General features: G+C 42.3%; 1 protein-coding gene across 4 annotated transcripts in view; it reads right to left on the bottom strand.

Annotated features, from left to right (window-relative positions):
* Positions 1 to 6,692: 6,692 nt before the first annotated feature.
* The window catches only part of TEAD2 (TEA domain transcription factor 2), a 109,155-nt gene continuing 93,581 nt past the window's right edge, over positions 6,693 to 22,266 (bottom strand). For all 4 annotated transcript variants that reach the window (XM_040432997.1, XM_040432991.1, XM_040432975.1 and 1 more), the window contains 3 exons: positions 21,172 to 21,312; positions 14,807 to 14,959; positions 6,693 to 9,710 (listed from right to left, as the gene is read on the bottom strand). In XM_040432997.1, coding sequence (XP_040288931.1) covers positions 9,597 to 9,710; positions 14,807 to 14,959; positions 21,172 to 21,312 — 408 coding nt within the window. In that variant the 3' untranslated portion in view covers positions 6,693 to 9,596. The remainder of the gene's footprint in view (positions 9,711 to 14,806; positions 14,960 to 21,171; positions 21,313 to 22,266) is intronic.

A 22,266-nucleotide genomic window follows, 5' to 3' on the forward strand; every position in this document is an offset into this window, starting at 1 on the left:
CCCTGGTATGTCACACCTATCAATAGCGCACCTATACCAGTCCTTAAAATAACTTTTGTGGCCCTATTAGCTAGCATTTGGTGTCTCTAACAGTCTGTCCCTACACCACACAGCAACTTGTCCCTACACTGGCAAAATACTGAATGTAAAATGGCGACCAGATTGGGTTTATTTATAGGGTAAGGTGTGTGTCCATGTGCTGAAACGTCTCAATTGGCTGTCCTGTTCCACATGATGGATTTGTCATGGGTCAAAGTTCTGCACAATGCAAAGAATATGGTGCCGGCGGACATCGCCATATGTTCGCCTATTCGGCGAACAGCGAACGAGCAAAGTTTGCCACGAATCGTCTCCCAGGGGAACCGCAAGGCCATCTCTAATGAGGAATCGGTCCTGTCAAACTAATCTAATCAGTTTCTTGGAGGAGGTAGATTCTAGACTGAACCGGGGTGAGTCAATGAATGTCATATATCTTGACTTCTCCAAAGTATTTGATACTGTGCCACATAATAGGTTAGTATATGAAATGTAAATGCTTGGATTTCAGAAATATGTTTGTATTTGGGTAAGTAACTGGCTCAGTGATAGAAAACAGAGGGTGGTTATTAACGGTACATACCGAGATTGGGTCACCGACACTAGTGGGGTACCTCAGGGGTCAGTAAAATAGAAATTTTTGCAGATGACACTAAATTGTCTAAAGTAAGTAACATGAAAAAGGACATTATACTACTACAGATGGATCTGGATAGATTGGAGGCTTGGGCAGAGAAGTGGCAGATGATGTTTAAGACTGACAAATGTAAGGTTAGGCACATGGGAAGGAATAATACATGTCACCAGTACATACTAAATTGTAAAACACTGAGTAGCACTGACATGGAAAAGGACTTAGGAATGTTAGTAGACAGAAACTTTAACCCCTTAGTGACCACCCATACACCTTTTTGCGGCGATCACTAAGGGGCCTTAGGCTGGGCCGCAGCTTTTTTATGGCGGCCCAGTCTAAGCGCTGCACGGGGAGCGGGTACTCAGCTCTCACATGAGAGCCGAAGCCCTGCTCTAACAGCCTGGACCAGCAGGAGTGCCGATCCGGGCTGTTTAACACTTTACATGCCGCTGGCAATGGCACCCGCCGCATGTAAAGTGAAGACATAGGGAGCAGACTCGCTCTGTCTCCCATCCGCACCCCGCAAATGCGATCGCGGGGTGTCGATTTGTGTGAAGGCTGGCTGGGGTCTCTGGCACAATAAAAAAAATCCCTTAAAAAAAATTACGCTTTTTTACCATTGAAAAAAATAGCAAAAAAAAAATCTCCCCCATATGTTTGGTATTGTCACATCCGTAACGACCCGGACTACATAAATATCACGTAAATTATCCCCTACGGTGAACGTCGTTAAAAAATATATATTTTTAAAAGACAGAATTGCTAATTTATTCTTAGATGCCGCCGAAAAAAGTAATAACAAGCAATCAAAAAGTGCCATTTACTCCAAAATGATACCAATGAAAAATACAAGTCGTCCCGCAAAAATCAAGCCCTCACAAAACTCCATAAAAAAAAAAAGAAAAATGTTATGGGTCTTGAGAAGCGGCAATGCGAAACATTTTTTCTTTAAAAAAAAAGGGGTTTTATTGCAAAAAAGTAGTAAAACTGAAAAAAAACATATGTATTTGGTATCACTGTAATCGTAGTGACCCATAGAATAAAGATATTATGTTATTTATACCAAAAAAAGAACGCCATAAAATTTATAACGTAAAAACACAGTGGCAGTATTGCTGTTTTTCCCATCTCCCTCCCAGAAAGAGTTAATAAAAGTTAATCAGAAAGTTATGTGTACCACAAAATGGCGCCATTAAAAACTACAACTTGCCCTGCAAAAAACAAGCCCTCAAAGCTATATAGATGGAAAAATAAAAAAGTTATAGCTCTTGGAATGCGACTATGAAAAAAGGAAGAAAAACACTTGGTCACTAAGGCCCAAAGCAGGCTAGTCACTAAGGGGTTAAAAAACAGTGTCAGGCAGCTGCTGCCAGGGCCACTAAGATTATGGGATGCATCAAAAGGGGCATAGATGCACATGATGAGAACATAGTCCTGCCACTTTACAAATCACTAGTCAGACTAGAAAGGGATGAGCACTTAATAAGCTTTGCTTCTAATGCCACGCGAAATCCCCTATAGACTGCTGAGACATCAATATACAACACAGCCTAGAAATTAATACCAACATTATAATAATGTCATTTTTATAAGACACAGCTTGGAATAAAGGTAATCCCTATTGTGAAATCTGGACAATAGAACAAAGCCTATAAACAAACAGAAACCCTATTGTGACATAATTGTGCTAGTAAAAGACCTAGAAAAAAAAACAATCACTGTGGCTTTAGAAAAATAGAACACAGCCTATGAATAACACAAACACGATTATAATGTAATCATGATAAAAGAAAGCCCACAAATGACAACAGCATAATATAACACAGTTTTTGTCTATGTTCTTAGGCTGTTTTGTAAATCAGACAGGTTGCTCCAAGTAATGCTTGAGTTGATGGGCTGGCCTCCTAGATTTAGTAATAAATATCTACAAACCATTTAGTCCCTTCATGTAGACTCCAGGAGGATTTATTAAAGTCGTATGAAACTATACCTACAATATTCCTTGAGCAATAACTACAATTAATTTGAAAACTATATTAACCCCTTAATGACCAGCCTGTTTTGGACCTTAATAATTTATTCATCATTGCCTTCCTAGAGCTATAACGTCTTTATTTTTTCTGACTATGTAGCCATATGAAGTCTTGTTTTTTTGCAGGACAAGTTGTAGTTTTGAATGGCGCCATTTTTGGGTACACATAACTTACTGATTAACTTTATTAACTATTTTTGGGAGGGAGATGGGAAAAAAACTATACTGCTTCTAAGTTTTTAGGTTATAAATTTTGCAGCATTCATTTTTTGGCATAAATAACATGATATATTTATTCTGTTGGTCAGTACAATGAAGTGAAAATTTATTTTAATGTCAGTGCTATACTGATATCCACCAGCAGGCTGCACTAGAGAGGCATGGCCTGCTAGGACACACTGGAGGCAGGCCTGGGGCCTTTGCTAGGCCCTGGCCTGCAGCACTGACATCAACACCTCACAATCTCAAGTCTGCTCTCTCTGTAACCATTTGCATGCCGTGGACGCTATTGCCCACAGGATGTAAGGAGTTGAGTGGCCTGGACTGGGGCTCCTGCTGGTCCAGGCTGTTGGAGCAGGAGCGTAGCTCTGATATCAAAGCTGCGTCCATTGTCTCTGCAGCACTTAGACTTGGGCACTGTAAAATGGTGGTGGCCCAGCCTAAGGCCTCTTAGTGACTGTTGTAAAAAGGCTTATTGGTGGTCACTAAGGGGCTAATATCTTTATTATAAACATATCAAAGGCACAATTCATCACAGAAATTTTAAAGGAACAATACAATAAAAAAATATTTTATCTTATATTAACAATCTGTGTGAATATACTATGTAATTATTTTTTTTTATTTTTACATAAAACTGGTACATGGTTCTCAGAATATGTTTTTTGAAGTCTCTAAATGTATTCTACTTCCTCCCCTGGTACTTTAACTTCCTCCTTTGGACTTTTAGCACAGCAAAAAGCCTTGCTTGACTTTCTCAGTCAGACCATTCACTGTGACTAGAGAGGGAAGGGGATGAGTGACTCAATTAGAACATCACATGTTATGCTCATCAGCGGAATTCTCTTCTGTGGACATCTTTATCTAGACCTATGAAGAGAGCAATTGAGATGCCATATAGTAATCCCAATTCTACAATCTACAACGTTTGTGTGCAAGAGGCCTTAATGAAGCATTTACACAATCTGGGACGGCAAAGGTTTTTCCCCTTGGCCTTTGTGTTCAGTTATCGCCCATTATCCTGTTATCATCACTTTCAGTGTGTGACACTTTAGAGGATTATCCAGTAATTAGAGAGCTCGCTGTTTACACCAGTATGCCACTCTGTTGTCTCGGGGGATTAGCAGCTGTGTGTAATCTCCACCCTGCTAATAGGTAGTAGACTGGTCACATCTGCCAAGAAAATCACAAACGTATTGTATGAAGTACTTAGGTATAGAAGTTTGTATGAAATATTAAATTACCACCTTTTAAGGCCAGCTTAGTGTTAGGACTCATACAAATTATAGCTTTAAACAGGCTGTAAGTTGTACAGAACTTCATTATGGAACTCATAGAGGAGTTCTCAAAAACGTCAAAAAGACTATCAAGTTCAGGGGTCAGCAGCTTTCAGCAATCCAGCTGTTGTGAAAAGACAATTCTCAGCATGTGCCATTTATTTCTATGAGCGTTTTGAGAAGAGCAGAGGCAACAACTGGAGAGCCCGAGGTTGCCTACCCCTGATCTAGATAACGCTCCTGTTACTGATAGATTCAGCAGACAGTTGTCAGGAAGGAAGCATTCCTTCCCATTAATTGCCTGCTCATCAGTGGAGGAGATCTCTGCATTTACATGCCGTAATCGCCTCCACATTATGCAGGAGGAGCAATCACTAATGCCATCGCTTGTCCCCATACAGAATCATTGCTTGCCGACACCAGAGCGTGTTTAGTCAGCACGATCTGCTACCAGAAAAACGCCGATTTAGGTAACCTCACAAATGAGCATATTACCCGGTGAACGAGCATTTCTCTTGTTCAGTGGGTAATCGGCGGCACCTTTACACTAGAAGATAATCGCCAATAAGCATTCGTATAAAGGCTTGTTAAAGAGGACCTTTACCGGCCCTGACATTATCATGTAACTAGCTGGCAGTGTAGAGCATACTGAAGGTATGTTACAGTGCTTACTATGTTTCCTATGCGCTGCTCCGTTCGCCCGATGTGCCCCTGTACTGGTTTCGCGCCTGGTATGTAAATTCATACCATCAGTACAGGGAGGAGGATACGGGAAACCAGCATGGGGGCACAGTGGGAGTACAGAGCAGCGCATAGGGAAAATAGTAAGCAATCTCATATGCCATGAGTATGCCCTACACTGCCAGCTTTTTACATGATGATGTCAGGACCAGTGAAAGGTCCTCTTTAATGATTATCTGGCCGATTCTCGTCCAGTGTAAAGGGGGCTTAACTGAGAGACTGCTCAGTAGTGTTTCCCTGATGTATATACATGTATAAATACTCTCCTAAAGATAGAAACTGCAACACCCAGAAGGAACAGTCATGGAATTATGAAATCACAGGATCAATAGACATGTTAATGATATGTAAATAGTAAAAAATGGCAATGTGTTAAAAAATGTCAATTTATTCAGTAACTAGTATGAGCGCCAAGTGCAGAAATATATGCACTAACATGCCTTGGTATGCTGTCAGTGAGGTTATTAATGGGTGTCTGAGGAATGTTCTGTCACACTAAATGCACTTGGGCACAGAAATCATCTAGATCCGCTGCTACCTTTGCAATTGCTGACCATTGACGTCCCAGATGTGCTCAATGGGAGATAAGTACAGAGACACTACTCAGAGTAGCAGAAGTAACATGCAGCCTGGTGTTGACCTGTTGAAAAACAGATCCTGGGACACTTTGGAGAAATGCCATACCACTGGTTCCACAGGACTGAATTCAGCAGGAAGGAGAAGTGTAAGTCCTTCCATTATATAGTATTTTCCATTCATTTTAAATCCACTTCTGACTTTGGCTCAAAAAACTGCATGAAAAACTGGCACAAAAATGAAGCTTTTTCTCAAAAATCCCCTATGACATGATTTCATTTTGATGCAAAAAAAATCACAGCACAAATTATTTTTGATTAAATGGGTTGTATGAGATTAGAAAATATGTCTCCTTCCTTCCAGAAACAGCACCAGTGTTGCCCACAGGCTGTGTCTAGTATTGCATATCTGTACTATTCACTTGAAGGGAAGTCCGCTGCAACACTACACACCACCTATGGACAAGATTGGCACTGTTACTTGGATAAAGCAGTCTCATACAACCCCTTTAACAAAAACTATTAATTAAACTAGTTATCTTATAAGGAGAGGCTAAAAGTCAGGTTTGTTCAGCTTCGAATAATGATACCTTAAGGTGGCCGAACGACTATTGGGCTAACATCTATCTCTCCCGACTCTCCCATAAGCTCTTAGTTTGTCGGCGGAACCTATAGTTCTCCACTAATATGTATGAGGGTCTTTAAATGTGATGTTATTTAAATGTGTAGATATACCCTATGTGTGAGTAACACAAAGAACCGGCACAGAATATTTTCTTTCCCAAAGACTTTACAAAAAAACTGCGGACATACCGGTACATTATGTTTGCAAGAAGGGTGATAATAGGCATCAGTACAGGAAAGGAATCTTTACAGTTAGCGCAGTAAAACTATTTAATGCCCTACCCCCAAAAGACAGTAATGGCAGTAATCAGCATTGAAAAAAAGGGTCTACATCCTTATCTAATGGCAAATGGCATTGAGGGTTGTAATTAATTATGTATAATTGATCTGAGAAAGGCCCAACTTGATGGCCCTGTGTCTTGTTTCAACCTATACAACTAAGTAGATGACAGGAAATAACACAAACTACAACCTTTTTTTTGTAAAATAATTTTATACTAAGAAAGTTTTGTTCACAATACAAACATAGGCATACATTAGAATCCACCATTTTCTTTTTTCCTGTGTAGTACAATGGTTTTCCTTAAAATTAGAGCAAATAAAGGATGATTCTTAAAATTCATATCTACTCCAGTGAAGGGAAAAAAAAGTCATGCCAAATGGAGTCACTAAACACCTTCTCTTGTCATCTTGTTACCAGAAGTTCTGTCAATTATCGTAATAGGTTTACACTTGTATAGGACCTTCAGTGACTTCTACAGATCCACCATGGCAGTAGAACTGTGCCTAAAACTTTGTTCCCTCAAACATCTATTATGAATGTAAAATTTATGGAATTGAAACACCCAAATAAAGACATGAGCCTTGTCAGTGTGTCGCCCCAAAGTTTCACCAAACCAACTTTCATAGACAATGCATGACACACTACGGGAAACCAGTAACAGCGATAACCATGTATTTTTAGTGAATAAACTACAAATCTGCATGTAGGACTTTTTATAACCAGTCTAAACTTAAGATACTTGAGGTAGGTTATGTTCCAATAGAATAAATTAGTATTCTTGGCACACAAAGTGTTGGCAAAAATTAGGAAGCTCCATTGAAAAACTTCTGAAAACCATAAAAAGAAGTTCTCTATTGTTTCTGAGCACTGCACTCAGCTTTACAATAGAGTGCACTTCAATTCAAATATCTTAAATTTAGACAATACACAATTCATATATAATATATATTGTTCTTACAGTATATAACAGTGAATTCCTCAATTAATTTAGGCGCTTGGCTCCCTTTAACGTCTATGGGTTTGGTTAATTTCATGGTTAACCCTGCCTAATGTCCAGGATGTGAAATATCTTTATAAATATCTGTTTCCACATGCATGTCCACATTCCCTGTTAGCCTATTCGTAAGTCACATATATTCCTTCCTGTAAACTTCCCACTTGGTTTAAACAATAAATATAGGGATTCTTAAGGATGAACCATGACCTATTCAAGCAGAATCAATGGCACAGGATGAAAGTCAACTCCATGTCACAATTGTATACAATGGTTGCAAGTGCACATCTCAAACCAGGAAGTTCTTAAGCATTGCAGTAATGCACTCATCAATTCAAACTCAGGTGGCTTTGGTTTGGCTTCAACCAAACCTCACTGCGAAGAACATAAAATAGTGCCCATGAAATGTTAAAAAAAAAACAGTACACAAAAATGAAAAAAAAAAAGAACTGAACAGATGATCAGTAGATACGCATAGTAAGTATATCTTTGGTTTGACCAATTTGCTGCATGGTGTCTTCACACTGCTTTTCTGTGTACTCCCTACAGTGAAATCTTTGAAGACCTAAAGCTGTTCATTTCATTTTTTTTATATATTTTCTAAAAAACGACTGTTAAGTCCATGCAGTAGTGGCTTATACGAGCACATTCAGTTCAGATGAAACTCCAATAAACAGTCTCTAGGACCCTTAAATGCCCATTTTTTCTTTTGTTTATAGGGACGTATCAGGCATTCACATCTGCACACCCACCATTCTATTGCTGGAAATGTTAGAAATACCAATCTTATCATCATTCCAATTTCACACAATTCCACTTATTGCATTTAAAAGATGAGATCCACCCATAAAATACTGATACGATTCACATTCTGGCCTTCTTCGGGAGTGCTGGGAGGGACATGCTGGATGTGGGTTGCCAGTTAAGTACATTTTGTCATTTTCATGGCACAAAAAAATCCACCGAGGCAAAAAGTTTGCTTGTCAATACAAAAAAATATATATGTCTCTTTTTCATTTTTGTTTTAGGCACTGAATTTGTGACACCAGTGTAAGAGTCACTGTACATTTCTTTCAATACTTTACAATAGTCCAGCTGGTCGATACAAAACATCTTCAGCAATTCGTCTTCATGGCAGGCCAGTCTCTCATTATTTCTACTGGGGTTGATGTGCCACTATAGGAATCCCATAATTTAAGTATTTTACACATACTTGAAAATAAAAGCAGAATTTCAATTGGTCTTTTAATTCTACTCAACAAGACATCACCAGGCCCAGATGGCAAAGTTTAATCAGATCTTGGCTATTTTCTGAAAAATATACATTTTCTTGGCAAGTAGAACTGCTTAAGAGTTATTAAGTCACATTAAATACCACTTTCTGACTTCCATATTACTTCACAAATCCATGATGGAGATTTAATGCACACACACTTAAGGCCAGATAGTGCACGAAACCTCCCACACAGTAGAATTTGCTTTCCGATACTCCCTGATATGTTAAATATGACATTTTAGTCTTAGTAGCTGGCCACATAACACAAGGCTGAAAGGTGAACCAGATTAAAATACTGTGCAAGCCTACAATTTGCAAAAAATAAAGATTTAGTGGGCTAAAAATGGTGGCTATAGCTACAAGGTTTCGTCCACAGAAAGTGCAGGAGTTACATTTCAGTGGGGTCAAAGAAGCTGGATTAAAAAAAAAAAAAAAAGTGAAAAGAGGAGTGTTTATACAAGTCTCCTATCCCACTCAGTCTTCCACACCTTACTCTTAAATTGGTGCCGTACCGTGAACTGATGCACTTGGCAGCAACACAATGTAAAAAATAAAAATAACATTAAAAATTAAACAAAAACACCTTATGACAGCTGCGGCTTCTACATGGTTTCCACAGTTTGGAAACTGTTTCACACACAAACATATATTTATATTTATATATATAGATATTTATATATATATTCCTTTTGGCTCAAAACATTACACAGAAGGTTCTGTTAGGGTGAGGTCTTTATGGTTTTGTGGCCCTTCCCCCTCATGTCCATGCATCCACTTAAGGGTCCCATACCCATTTTCTAAGTCTCCGTTCCCAGAAGGTTTGTGGAGAATATGAGATGCCATCAAGATTGCCAATAACAACCAAATGCAACATGGCTGAGTCATGGGGGAGGGTTCTTTATGTCTCAGTCTTTGACCAGCCTATAGATGTGATGCTGAGCTCCATGTTCACTGGTGGACACTTCAAAAACATAAGCTATGCAAAGAAGTAGTTCCTGGGTATCCCGATTTGTAACCACCTAGATAAAAGATAAAAAAGGTCAAATAAAATTATATGTCAAGGACACAATTCACAAGTATCAAATTCAGCTCATTCATATACAAGTCCTAAAAGTATATAAAGTTAACAAATGAGTAAAAAAAATATTAGATTTGATCATTTATTTTGTGAGTAAGGCTACTTTCACACTTGCGCTTGATCGGATCCGTTCTGAACGGATCCGATCATATTAATGCAGACGGAGGCTCCGTTCAGTACGGATCCGTCTGCATTAATAACTTAGAAAAATTTCTAAGTGCGAAAGTAGCCTGAGCGGATCCGTTCAGACTTTCAATGTAAAGTCAATGGGGGACGGATCCGCTTGAAGATTGAGCCATATGGTGTCATCTTCAAGCGGATCCGTTCCCATTGACTTACATTGTAAGTCTGGACGGATCCGCACGGCCAGGCGGACACCCGAACGCTGCAAGCAGCGTTCAGCTGTCCGCCTGGCCGTGCGGAGGGGAGCGGAGCGGAGGCTGAACGCCGCCAGACTGATGCAGTCTGAGCGGATCCGCATCCATTCAGACTGCATCAGGGCTGGACGGAAGCGTTCTGCTCCGCTCGTGAGCCCCTTCAAACGGAGCTCACGAGCGGACAGCAGAACGCTAGTGTGAAAGTAGCCTAAAATGATCAAATATCAAGACTGTGAGGTGTTTTCAATCAATGGGATGGCAATCAGGTATAAGTTGGCGACCTGTTTTATTTAAACAACAGATCTATCAGAGTCTGATCTTCACAATATATTTGTGAAAATGTATCAAGGCACAAACAAAAGAGATTACTGAGGACCTCAGAAGATAAGTTGTTCATGCACATCAGGCTGGAAAAGATTACAGTTGATTGTTCCGCCCCTAAAGGCACACAGAGAGTTCTTGTGATATGGTCAATTATTGGTTATCTCGGCTTCCACAATAGTCAGTGCCCTTATCCCCTATAATAATATGAGAAACAGCCCAACATAGTAAAGTACCCCAAGCTCTTTGTCTTATTCAACTCTTTTATTATACTCACAAGTTGCAATAAAATCTCAGTCACATAGAATTCAACTCAGTCGTTTTGACAGATATCTGGCAAAAAAACTGAGGTGAATTTTATGTGACTGAGATTTTATTTTAACTTGTGAGTATAATAAAAGAGTTCAATAAGACAAAGAGCTTAGAGTACTTTACTATGTTGGGCTGTTTCTCTTATTATTATAGGGGATATGGGCACTGACTATTGTGGAAGCTGAGATAACCAGTAATTGACCATATCACAAGAATTCTCTGTGTGCCTTTAGGGACGGAACCATCAACTGCTGAATAAGAGCAGCACAATTTTATTTCTTTACAGACTGTGTGTGAACAGAACCCACTTCACTAAGAACCGGCAGCGCTCAAAACGGAGCAGCGGTTTGGGACATTTTTATTTTTACTTTGTTTTATAAGTGGAAAAGATTACAAAACCACCTCTAAAGATTTTGGACTCAATCAATTTACAGTCAGACACATGGAGGAAATTCAAGACCATAATTATCTTCCCCAGGAGGGGTCAACCGACAAGCATCACACCAAGAGCAAGATAATAGTGTAGAAGTCTGCAAGGCTACCAATGAACACAAGGTAATCTCTAAGCAACTAAATGCCTTTCTCACATTAGCTAATGTTATTGTTCATGAGTCTATCATCTGGAGAACACTGAACAACACTGGTGTGCATGGCAGGATTGCAAGGAGAAATCAGCTACTCTCCAAAAAGAACATTGCTGCTTCCCTGCAGTTTTCTAAAGATCACCTGGACAAGCCAGAAGGCCATTGGAACACTGTTTTTGGAAGGGTGAGTCCAAAATAGAACCTTTGGTTTAAACGAAAGTAGGGAAACCCACCAACATAACATAGTTGACTAAGTTCAAATTCCTCCACGCCAATGTGTAGGACTAATCAACAACTACCGGAAACATTAATCTAATACTTTGGACTCATTTGTTTGATTTCTTTATCTACTTTTAGGACTTGAGTGAAAATATTATGTAGTTTTAGGTCACATTTATAGGGTTCACAAACTCTCAAGCGCCACTGTAGTTACCTGTCAATCATTGAACTATTTATAATTCTGAGTTCTAGAGAAAAAGGATGTTAAAAGGATCCTTTGTCATTTAAAACTACTGTATAGTCCAAAATGGTATCCGTGCAGACAGTATATAAATATCACTGCAGCATATGCAGCTACCTCACTATACAAATATATATATATATATATATATATATATATATATATATAGTAGGAAGGCGAAAGGGTCCGTCGTTGACAGAAGGTATGTGTCACCAAGGTTCCAGGCCTCGGTGAAGTAAGAGCCTGTATTTTCAGGGGTCAGTAGCAGCGAATGCTGATTGATACTCTGCTATTTTAGTATGGCTATATAGCTGATCCGGGGCGGCTCTTACTGGGAGTAGTCAAAGTGATGGGTGGGTGACTACTCCCCACGTTCCAGGCCGGGTCTTGACTGGCCTATAAAAAACCCAGCCAGCAGTGTCAGCTGTGAGTGATTACCTCTCTCTGACAGAGGAGCTCTGGCAATCGCTGGTGTGGGAACTGAGCCCTGTGCTGGGCTGTAAAGCTGAGTGTGTGTTGGAAGAGCAGGCCACCTAAAGCCTGCATTTTGACTGCTGGAGGCAGAACCGCCGACAAGGTGACGTTTTTTTTGTTATGCACAAACTTTCTACTTGGTGTGAACAAACACCAACCTTGCAAAGAGTGTTTTTTGTTTGACCTCATGGGTGAATAAACATGGACATTTGAATTACGAACTTGTACTTTGCCTCTGTACTGCACCCGCTTATCCCAACTACCAGATTGAATCCCCACAATATATATATATATATACAAACCAGATTCCAAAAAAGTTGGGACACTATACAAATCGTGAATAAAAACTGAATGCAATGATGTGGAGGTGCCAACTTCTAATATTTTATTCAGAATAGAACATAAATCACGGAACAAAAGTTTAAACTGAGAAAATGTACCATTTTAAGGGAAAAATATGTTGAATCAGAATTTCATGGTGTCAACAAATCCCCAAAAAGTTGGGACAAGGCCATTTTCACCACTGTGTGGCATCTCCCCTTCTTCTTACAACACTCAACAGACGTCTGGGGACCGAGGAGACCAGTTTCTCAAGTTTAGAAATAGGAATGCTCTCCCATTCTTGTCTAATACAGGCCTCTAACTGTTCAATCGTCTTGGGCCTTCTTTGTTGCACCTTCCTCTTTATGATGCGCCAAATGTTCTCTATAGGTGAAAGATCTGGACTGCAGACTCGCCATTTCAGTACCCGGATCCTTCTCCTACGCAGCCATGATGTTGTGATTAATGCAGAATGTGGTCTGACATTATCTTGTTGAAAAATGCAGGGTCTTCCCTGAAAGAGATGACGTCTGGATGGGAGCATATGTTGTTCTAGAACCTGAATATATTTTTCTGCATTGATGTTGCCTTTCCAGACATGCAAGCTGCCCATGCCACACGCACTCATGCAACCCCATACCATCAGAGATGCAGGCTTCTGAACTGAGCATTGATAACAACTTGGGTGGTCCTTGTCCTCTTTGGTCCGGATGACATGGCGTCCCAGATTTCCAAAAAGAACTTTGAATCGTGACTCGTCTGACCACAGAACAGTCTTCCATTTTGCCACACTCCATTTTAAATGATCCATGGCCCAGTGAAAACGCCTGAGCTTGTGGATCTTGCTTAGAAATGGCTTCTTCTTTGCACTGTAGAGTTTCAGCTGGCAACGGCGGATGGCACGGTGGATTGTGTTCACTGACAATGGTTTCTGGAAGTATTCCTGAGCCCATTCTGTGATTTCCTTTACAGTAGCATTCCTGTTTGTGGTGCAGTGTCGTTTAAGGGCCCGGAGATCACGGGCATCCATTATGGTTTTACGGCCTTGACCCTTACGCACAGAGATTGTTCCAGATTCTCTGAATCTTCGGATGATGTTATGCACAGTTGATGATGATAGATGCAAAGTCTTTGCAATTTTCCGCTGGGTAACACCTTTCTGATATTGCTCCACTATCTTTCTGCGCAACATTGTGGGAATTGGTGATCCTCTACCCATCTTGGCTTCTGAGAGACACTGCCACTCTGAGAAGCTCTTTTTATACCCAATCATGTTGCCAATTGATCTAATTAGTGTTAATTGGTCTTCCAGCTCTTCGTTATGCTCAAATTTACTTTTTCCAGCCTCTTATTGCTACTTGTCCCAACTTTTTTGGGATTTGTTGACACCGTGAAAATTGGAATCAACGTATTTTTCCTTTAAAATTATACATTTACTCGGATTAAATGTTTGATCTGTCATCTACGTTCTATTACAAATAAAATATTGACATTTGCCATCTCCACATCATTGCATTCAGTTTTTAGTCACAATTTGTTTAGTGTCCCAACTTTTTGGGAATCCGGTTTGTGTAATATATATTATATATATATATATATATATATATCCAGGAAAAATAGCAGCACTGGCAGTGATGAGAAAAAACTTGGGTGCACGTTCCAAGGGAATAGACTTCTTACCCCAGCAATAAATCCAGAAAATGAACGGCACTCTGGTAGGTTAAGAACAAATGATCCCTTTATTCACCCATGCAGATGGGTGAATAAAGGGATCATTTGTTCTTAATCTACCGGAGTGCCATTCATTTTCTGTATATATATATATATATTAATACTGCTGTACGTAGATGATCTGTATAACAAAGTAAATTTTGGTATTACATGATGTTAGATGAACGGAGATAAGTCAGGGTAATATTTGTGGATCAGGAGCTTCAAGCTAAAAATCAATAGCAATTACAAGTCTACATTTTTCTGGACTGACAAAATGATAAAGAGGGTTTGTTGGAGACCCTGCAGTGCAACACCCTGTAATTTAATCAGGATTGAGAAACCCTTGTAACAAAATGAGAAGACAACGACTTTAAGTTGACTTCACTGGGTCTTCTTTTCTTCTTCTATATGATGATCAATCAATTGCTTATAAACTATATTAAGAAGATGCTCCAGATCATATTGACCATTTTACCTGTAGTATAGTGAAGTTTTCTAAAACGCTATTCATCATGTATTTTTCAGGAAGCTGCTTCAGTTTGTGGATGAAGTTAATGAGATATTCACACATAGGAGAACGATGGATGCGATAAAGGAAACGTCCATTTTCAAACCGAGCATACTCTGTCTGTAGACCAAAGGAAACAAAAAAAAACACAAATTATACAAGACGGTTCATTTGTAGCCATTGTTATCAACTTATCAACTCATTATAAATGTATCATATTATTATTATGACTCAAGTTACTAGTAAGGGCCCATTTACATGAGCAAACACGAGTGGGTAACGATCAGAAATGAATGTTCATAGCAACGCTCGCTAGCTGCATCTACATGCATAAATGATAAGGACATATTACTACATTAGTATGATCATTTGTCTCCATGCTGTTTCCTTATTGTCAGCAGCACATCTACATGTATACAGGGAAACATAGTGCCAAGGAACAGGGATGCAGCATGAAATATTTAATCACCTAACATGTGGAATAAGCATTTATAGGTACATTCCTGACTAGACATTAAGCCTGTTACAATAATGGGCGCTAGAACAGTAGTGCATTAACATTAGTAGGAACAGTCTATATTAAATAGCAAGGCAATTTGACCACATTGTATTTCTTGTTTTATTTTTAATTTTTTGTCAAAAATATTTTGGCAAGAAGTCAAAAGTAAAATAATAATAAAATTAAAATGGAAACGTATATATATGACAATACAGTAAGTATAATTAGTATAGCCTTAGTGTAAAACTTTGTAACAATCTGCAATATACAATATGTGAAGCAGATATTCATAAAAAATGTTTTTTTTTTACCTTTTGAAATTTTTCTATAAAATTTCTTTATAGAGAACATTTTTTGTAAATATTCTGTCTGAATCTGGCAACAGAATCTGCCTGTGGCTCAGACTGTTGGCACTGACTGCTGGCTGTGGCTGAGAGTGCTGGCTGCGGCTGAGACTACTTGCACTGACTGATGGCTGTGGCTCTGACTGCTGCGTGTGGCTGGTGGCAGAGACTGGTGGCTGAGACTGCTGGGTGAGACTGGAGACTGCTGGCTGCGGCTTGTGGCTCAGACTGCTGGAACTGACCGGTGGCTGTGGCCAGTGGCGGGCTGGGACGGGGGGCAGGGAGGCAATTGCCCCCCAGGCCGCCCTAAAAAAATCGGCCGCTGGGCCGTCTTTAACAAAAAAAAATATATATTTATTTTTTTAATTCCTCAGGGCCGCACCGCCGATCACCACAGGCGGCGCGGCCCTGGTTCTAGTTGCCGGCAGTGGTGGGCAGTAGGCAGTACTGGTGGGCAGTAGGAGATGAGCGCTTCCATTGTGGAAGCGCTCATCTCCATATTCATCTGTATCGCCGTCCTCAGGACAGCGATACAGATGGCTGTGCTGTGGGGCCGGGGAGGGAGAGGCATTAGTGCCTGCGGCCTATCAGAGGCCGGCTCAGGCAGCAAGATGACGTCATTATTATTGTGCCGCCTGAGCCGGGCAGCACACAGCAGGGACACAGGCCGGAAGAGGCCTGCATCGCATTGCTGCTGATGGAGGTAAGTATTAGTGTTTTTTCTCTTTTTTTCTTTGCAGGGGGGCTGGCACTATGGGGGGGCTGACACTATGGGGGGGAGCTGGCACTATGCGGGGGCTGGCACTATGGGGGGAGCTGGCACTATGGGGGGAGCTAGAATTTCTTACAGCCCCATTTTTTTGGGTGGCATTCTGGGGACATTTATTTCTTACCCATTTTGGGGGGGCACTATGGGGGCATTTCTTACTGGCACATTATGGCGGGGCACCATGGGGGAGAGGAGCACTATGGGGGTATCTGGGGGCTCTATAGGGGCTTTTTTTAAATTATTGCCACATTATGGGAGGCAATATAGGGGAGAGCGGCACTATGGGGCATTATTTGGGGGCACTATGGGGGAGTGGAGCACTATTGGGGCATATGGTGGCACTAAGAAGGGGCATTTTTTACTGGCACATTATGGGGGAGAGGAGCACTTTAGGGACATCTGCTAGGGGCACTATGAAGGGGCATTTTTTTATTGGCATATTATGTGGGACACTATGGGGAAGGGGGAGAGGAGCACTATGAAGGCATTTACTGGGCCACTATATAGGGGTATTTTATACTGGCATACATTATGGGGACATTAGCTCAACTGCGGGCACTAAGCAGGGGTATTTCATGTACTGTCAAATTATAGGGAGAATTATTACTAATAGGGGGTATTATGCGGAGCTTTACTACTACTGGGGGGCTATGAGGAACATGATTACTAGTATGGGCACTATAGGGGCATTATTACTACTAAGTGTGGTCTGGCAGAGAATTATTTCTTTTGGTGGGATTTTGGGGAGCACTGTTACTTTGGGGGGCACCCTGGCACAGTATCAGCTTAGCACAATTATTTTTGGGGGACATTTTCTTTATACTATTAGTGTCTGGGCGCAGTTATTTTTTAGAGCACTGTGTGCCAATAATTGTTGAAGGGGGCACTATCTGTGTGGTAGTAGTATTTCCAGGGGGACTGTTTCTGAAGAATAGTATTGGGGGTAGCAGGAAAGGGTGTTCAGAAGATGTGAAGATGATGGAAATATGGGAAACTAATGTCTGTTTGTCCATCTCTGCAGAGACGAGAGATGGCAGAAAAATCATCATGGCGGTCTGGTCTGAATGGAGAAGATAAAGAAAGAGAACGTCTACAACAAAAGGTGACTTCACTAGATGTAAAAGGTATGTGGCGCTATGTAGGAGAGGAGATGCTCCGGCTCCTCCCCCTGCCATTTGCAGAAGGAGGATTCAGAGCTGGGTGAGGACAGCCAAAGGGGGCAGCAGGCCACGGGCGGGTGGCAGATGGTGGGGGGAACCACAAGCCTTGAGGAGGCTCTGGGGAGGAAGGATAGTGGAGGAGCATTATTGTATAATGTGAAGCAGGCAGTGCAGCCAGGACAGGCCCTCCCCTCTCCGTATGATGTGTAGAGACAGGCCTCAACAATAGAATTTCAGCTGTACAGTGTTTGTTGGGAGTGGCCTATTATATGTAGGAGGGGCTTTTAATAATGGACGGGGCTAAAAATGGGCCACTTGACTGGATTTACCCCCCAGGACTAATGCTGACAGCCCTCCCCTGGCTGTGGCTGAGACTGCTGGCACTGACTGGTGGCCGAGACTGTTGGCTGTGGCTCAGACTGTTGGCTGTGGCTCAGACTGTTGGCACTGACTGCTGGCTGTGGCTGAGAGTGCTGGCTGCGGCTGAGACTGCTTGCACTGACTGATGACTGTGGCTCTGACTGGTATGTGTGGCTCGTGGCCGAGACTGGTGGCTGAGAGTGCTGGCACTGACTGGTGGCTGTGGCTACTGGCACTGACTGCTGGTGCTAAGACTGCTGGTAGCGACTGGTAGGTCAGACTGCCGACAGGGGCTCCTCTCTATATGACTGATAGTGCTGTGACTGACAAACAGAAATGGCGGCTTGGACTGACAAACAGAAATGGCGGCAGGTAGGTCAGACTGCTGACAGGGACTCCTCTCTATATGGCTGATAGTGCTGTGACTGACTGAAATGGCGGCACTCTTCCTCTCTATATAGCTTATAGTGATGTGACTGACTGAAATTGCGGCGCTCCGACTTGCTTGCCGTTGTGCTGGTGTGGGCGGTGCTGGGGGGCATGTGTAGCACCGTTTGCTCATTGGTCAGTGCTAGGGCTTCAGCAAATTATTATTTTAGTAATCGAGTATTCTACTGATTATTTTACGATTAATCGAGTACTCTAATAAGAAAAAATGAATTTATAGACTGTTTTCCTTTATAAAAACTTATCAGACCCCCTGCCATCAATCCCCAACACCCTTTCGTTCTCCCCTGTGCGATCAGCCCAAGTGAATTAGTTCCCCCCAGTTCCATCAGTTTCACTATCCTCCAGTGCCATCAGCTCCACTATCCCCCAGTGCCATCAGCTTCCCCCCCCTGTGCCATCAGCTCCATGCCCTCAGTGCATTCAGCTCTCCCCCACCCCAATGCCTTCAGCTTCACTCCCCCATTGCCATCAGCCCTTCCATGCCATCCATTGCCATGTCCCCCACTCCCCCAGTGCCTCCATGCCATCCATTGCCATGTGATGTCCCCCACTGCCATCAGATCAGCCTCTCCATGCGATGTTCCCCACTCCCCCAGTGCCATCAGATCAGCCCCTCCATGCGATGTTCCCCACTCCCCCAGTGCCATCTGCCCCTTCATGCCATCCATTGCCATGTCCCCCTCCCCCAGTGCCTCCATGCCATCCATTGCCATGTCCCCCTCCCCCAGGGCCTCCATGCCATCCATTGCCATGTCCCCCTCCCCCAGTGCATCCATGCCATCCATTGCCATGTCCCCCTCCCACAGTGCCTCCATACCATCCATTGCCATGTCCCCCTCCCCTAGTGCCTCCATACCATCCATTGCCATGCCCCCCTCCCCCAGTGCCTGCATGCCATCACAGCAGTGAAACAGCGCCCTGGACAGTGGCCTGCACACAGAATCCCTTAGGCCCCTTTCACATGGGCGAGTATTCCGCGCGGATGCGATGCGTGAGTTGAACGCATTGCACCCGCACTGAATCCCGACCCATTCATTTATATGGGGCTGTTCACATGAACGGTGATTTTCAGGCATCACTTGTGCGTTGCGTGAAAATCGCCGCATGCTCCTCTTTGTGCGTTGTTCACATAACACAGGCCCCATAGAAATGAATGGGGTTGCGTGAAAATCGCAAGCATCCGCAAGCAAGTGCGGATGCGGTGCGATTTTCACGCACGGTTGCTAGGAGACGATCGGGATGGAGACCCGATCATTATTATTTCCCCTTATAACATGGTTATAAGGGGAAATAATAGCATTCTGAATACAGAATGCATAGTAAAATAGCGCTGGAGGGGTTAAATTTTTAAAAAAAATAATTTAACTCACCTTAATCCACTTTTTCGCGCTGCCGGCATCTCCTTCTGTCTTCATCTTAGCTGATTGTAGGAACAGGACCTGTGGTGACGTCACTCCGGTCGTCACATGGGCCATCACATGATCCATCACCATGGTAAAAGATCATGTGATGACCGGAGTGACATCACCACAGGTCCTGTTCCTACAATCAGTAAAGAAGGAGACAGAAGGAGATGCCGGCAGCGCGATCAAGTGGACTAAGGTGAGTTAAATTATTATTTTTTTTTAACCCCTCCAGAGCTATTTTACTATGCATTCTGTATTCAGAATGCTATTATTTTCCCTTATAACCATGTTATAAGGGAAAATAATACAATCTACAGAACACCGATCCCAAGCCCGAACTTCTGTGAAGAAGTTCGGGTTTGGGTACCAAACACGCGCGATTTTTCTCACGCATTACAATGTTTTGCACTCGTGCGGAAAAATAGTGCGTGTTCCCGCAACGCACCCGCACATTTTCCCGCAACGCCCATCTGAAAGAGGCCTTATTGTTTCAAGGGACAATGAGCTTCTCTTGCCTGCTATCGGCCCAGCTCTGTGAATGGGAGCGCACCCTATCTCTGTACACTCCCATGCCGTCTGCTCCAGGGTACAGGAGTGATGCTTCTGTTTACTGGAGCGCAGGACATCACAGTATTACAGGGATGCTGTGCTCTCGAGGGTACAGGCAGTGAAAGGGTGGCCAGCAATAAGATAACCTGCACTTAGTCCAGCAGCAGGCAATACTCGCCCTCTTCCTCCCCCTACAGGGAGCTCCTCTTGCCTGCTATCTGTGAATGGGAGCGCACAGCATCTCTGTACACACTGATGTCGTGCGCTCCCATTCACAGATAGCAGGCAAAATGAGCTCCCTGTGGAGGTATTGTCTGCCACTGGGTGAAGTTCAGGTTATCTTACTGCTGGACACCCTTTCAGTGCTGGTGCCCTGGAGCGCACGGCATCAGTGTGTACAGAGATGTCGTGCGCTCCCATTCACAGATAGCAGGCAAAAGGAGCGGCGCTGCTGTGGGCTGTCCGGAGCGGCGTGTGGTGCACCATGTTTTTATTGGCCAGTGCGCCGCGCATGCGAACTTCGCTAATCAGCACACACGCACGGACACAGCGCAGGCACACAGGGCTTTTATTAGGTAGGATAGTTTCTCTGATACTTGGTTGTGTAAAAGGGTCCTAACCAATCAAAAATTTAATGGACATTTCTAATGGGTTCATTTGAGGGCAATACTGTACCTCGTGGACATGATGCAACCTTTGAGTTTTTAGCATTATGCCCTAATACTTAATAGTTTTGCTACTACATACAAATAACTACATGTGCTTTGACCTTGTGCAAAAGTAACTAATACTCACCTCTACTTTCTCCACTACTTGTTTCCCAAAAGAGCACACTTTGGAGGAACAGGTGATGGTCATATTCTCAGGGCTCTCATATTGGCTGCTGACACCATAAAATACTCCTGGCTCATCCTGAATGCTAGTATTGAGGTCAGCCTGTCCAAAAATCAAATACAAAGTCAATACAAGACATGGCAATACTTTTTGTTTTGTGAAATTTTAAACCAGCCCCAAACTGTCGCAAGAAGATCACATCTAAAATGAGTTTTCAAAAGTAATATACTTTATTAAAAGGAGTTATCCGAGATCTGGGGACTCCAGCATCTCATTCTTCTGATCAGTGAGGGTCCCAATGGTTGGCCTCCCACTGATCAAATATTTATCCTTTGGATAGGGGATAAGTTCTTAGGGTGAGACAATCTCTTTAGAAACAATTCACCTGGGGAAAAATACCTCTTTAAGGCCTGGTCTACACGACGACATTTGTCGTACCAATGTCGCGCGACAATCCATTCAAGATGGATTTTTCTGCGACTGTCGCGTCGCAGTTGCAGCATGTTGCAGTGCGACACCATAGACTACCATTATAAAAATTGTCGCGCGACATTGGTACAACAAAATGTTGCGCGACAAATGTTGCAGCATAGTTGTGCCCTATCTGTCGCGCTACATATTGTCGCGCGACAAATGTCGTTGTGTAGACCTAGCCTAAGGCCTCATTCACACGTCTGTATCCATGCCATGTCCATGATGGCGCGGTCATGTTTCATCCGTGACACTGTGCATGATCTATCCTTGTTTGATCTGTGGTTCCGTTATTTTCAGTCCTTGTGTCATCGTTTCACATACACTGCTAGGCTGAAAATTAGTTTCCAAAGCATCTTGTAGCAACGATCCTTGAAAACTACAGACCAAACAAGGATGGCATCCATGTTGTGTCCATGGCTTTCATGGACCCATAGACTATAATGTGCGTAAGGGATCTATAATCAAGGACAAAATAGGTCATGCTTCCGTGGTGTCACCACAGATCCATGGTCAATGGTAAACCATTGATGTATGAATACACATATTAAAGTAAATGAATATGTATGCAGTCTGTGCAGACCA

This window comes from Bufo bufo, chromosome 1 (assembly GCF_905171765.1).
Source record: "Bufo bufo chromosome 1, aBufBuf1.1, whole genome shotgun sequence".
Classification (NCBI taxonomy): domain Eukaryota; kingdom Metazoa; phylum Chordata; class Amphibia; order Anura; family Bufonidae; genus Bufo; species Bufo bufo.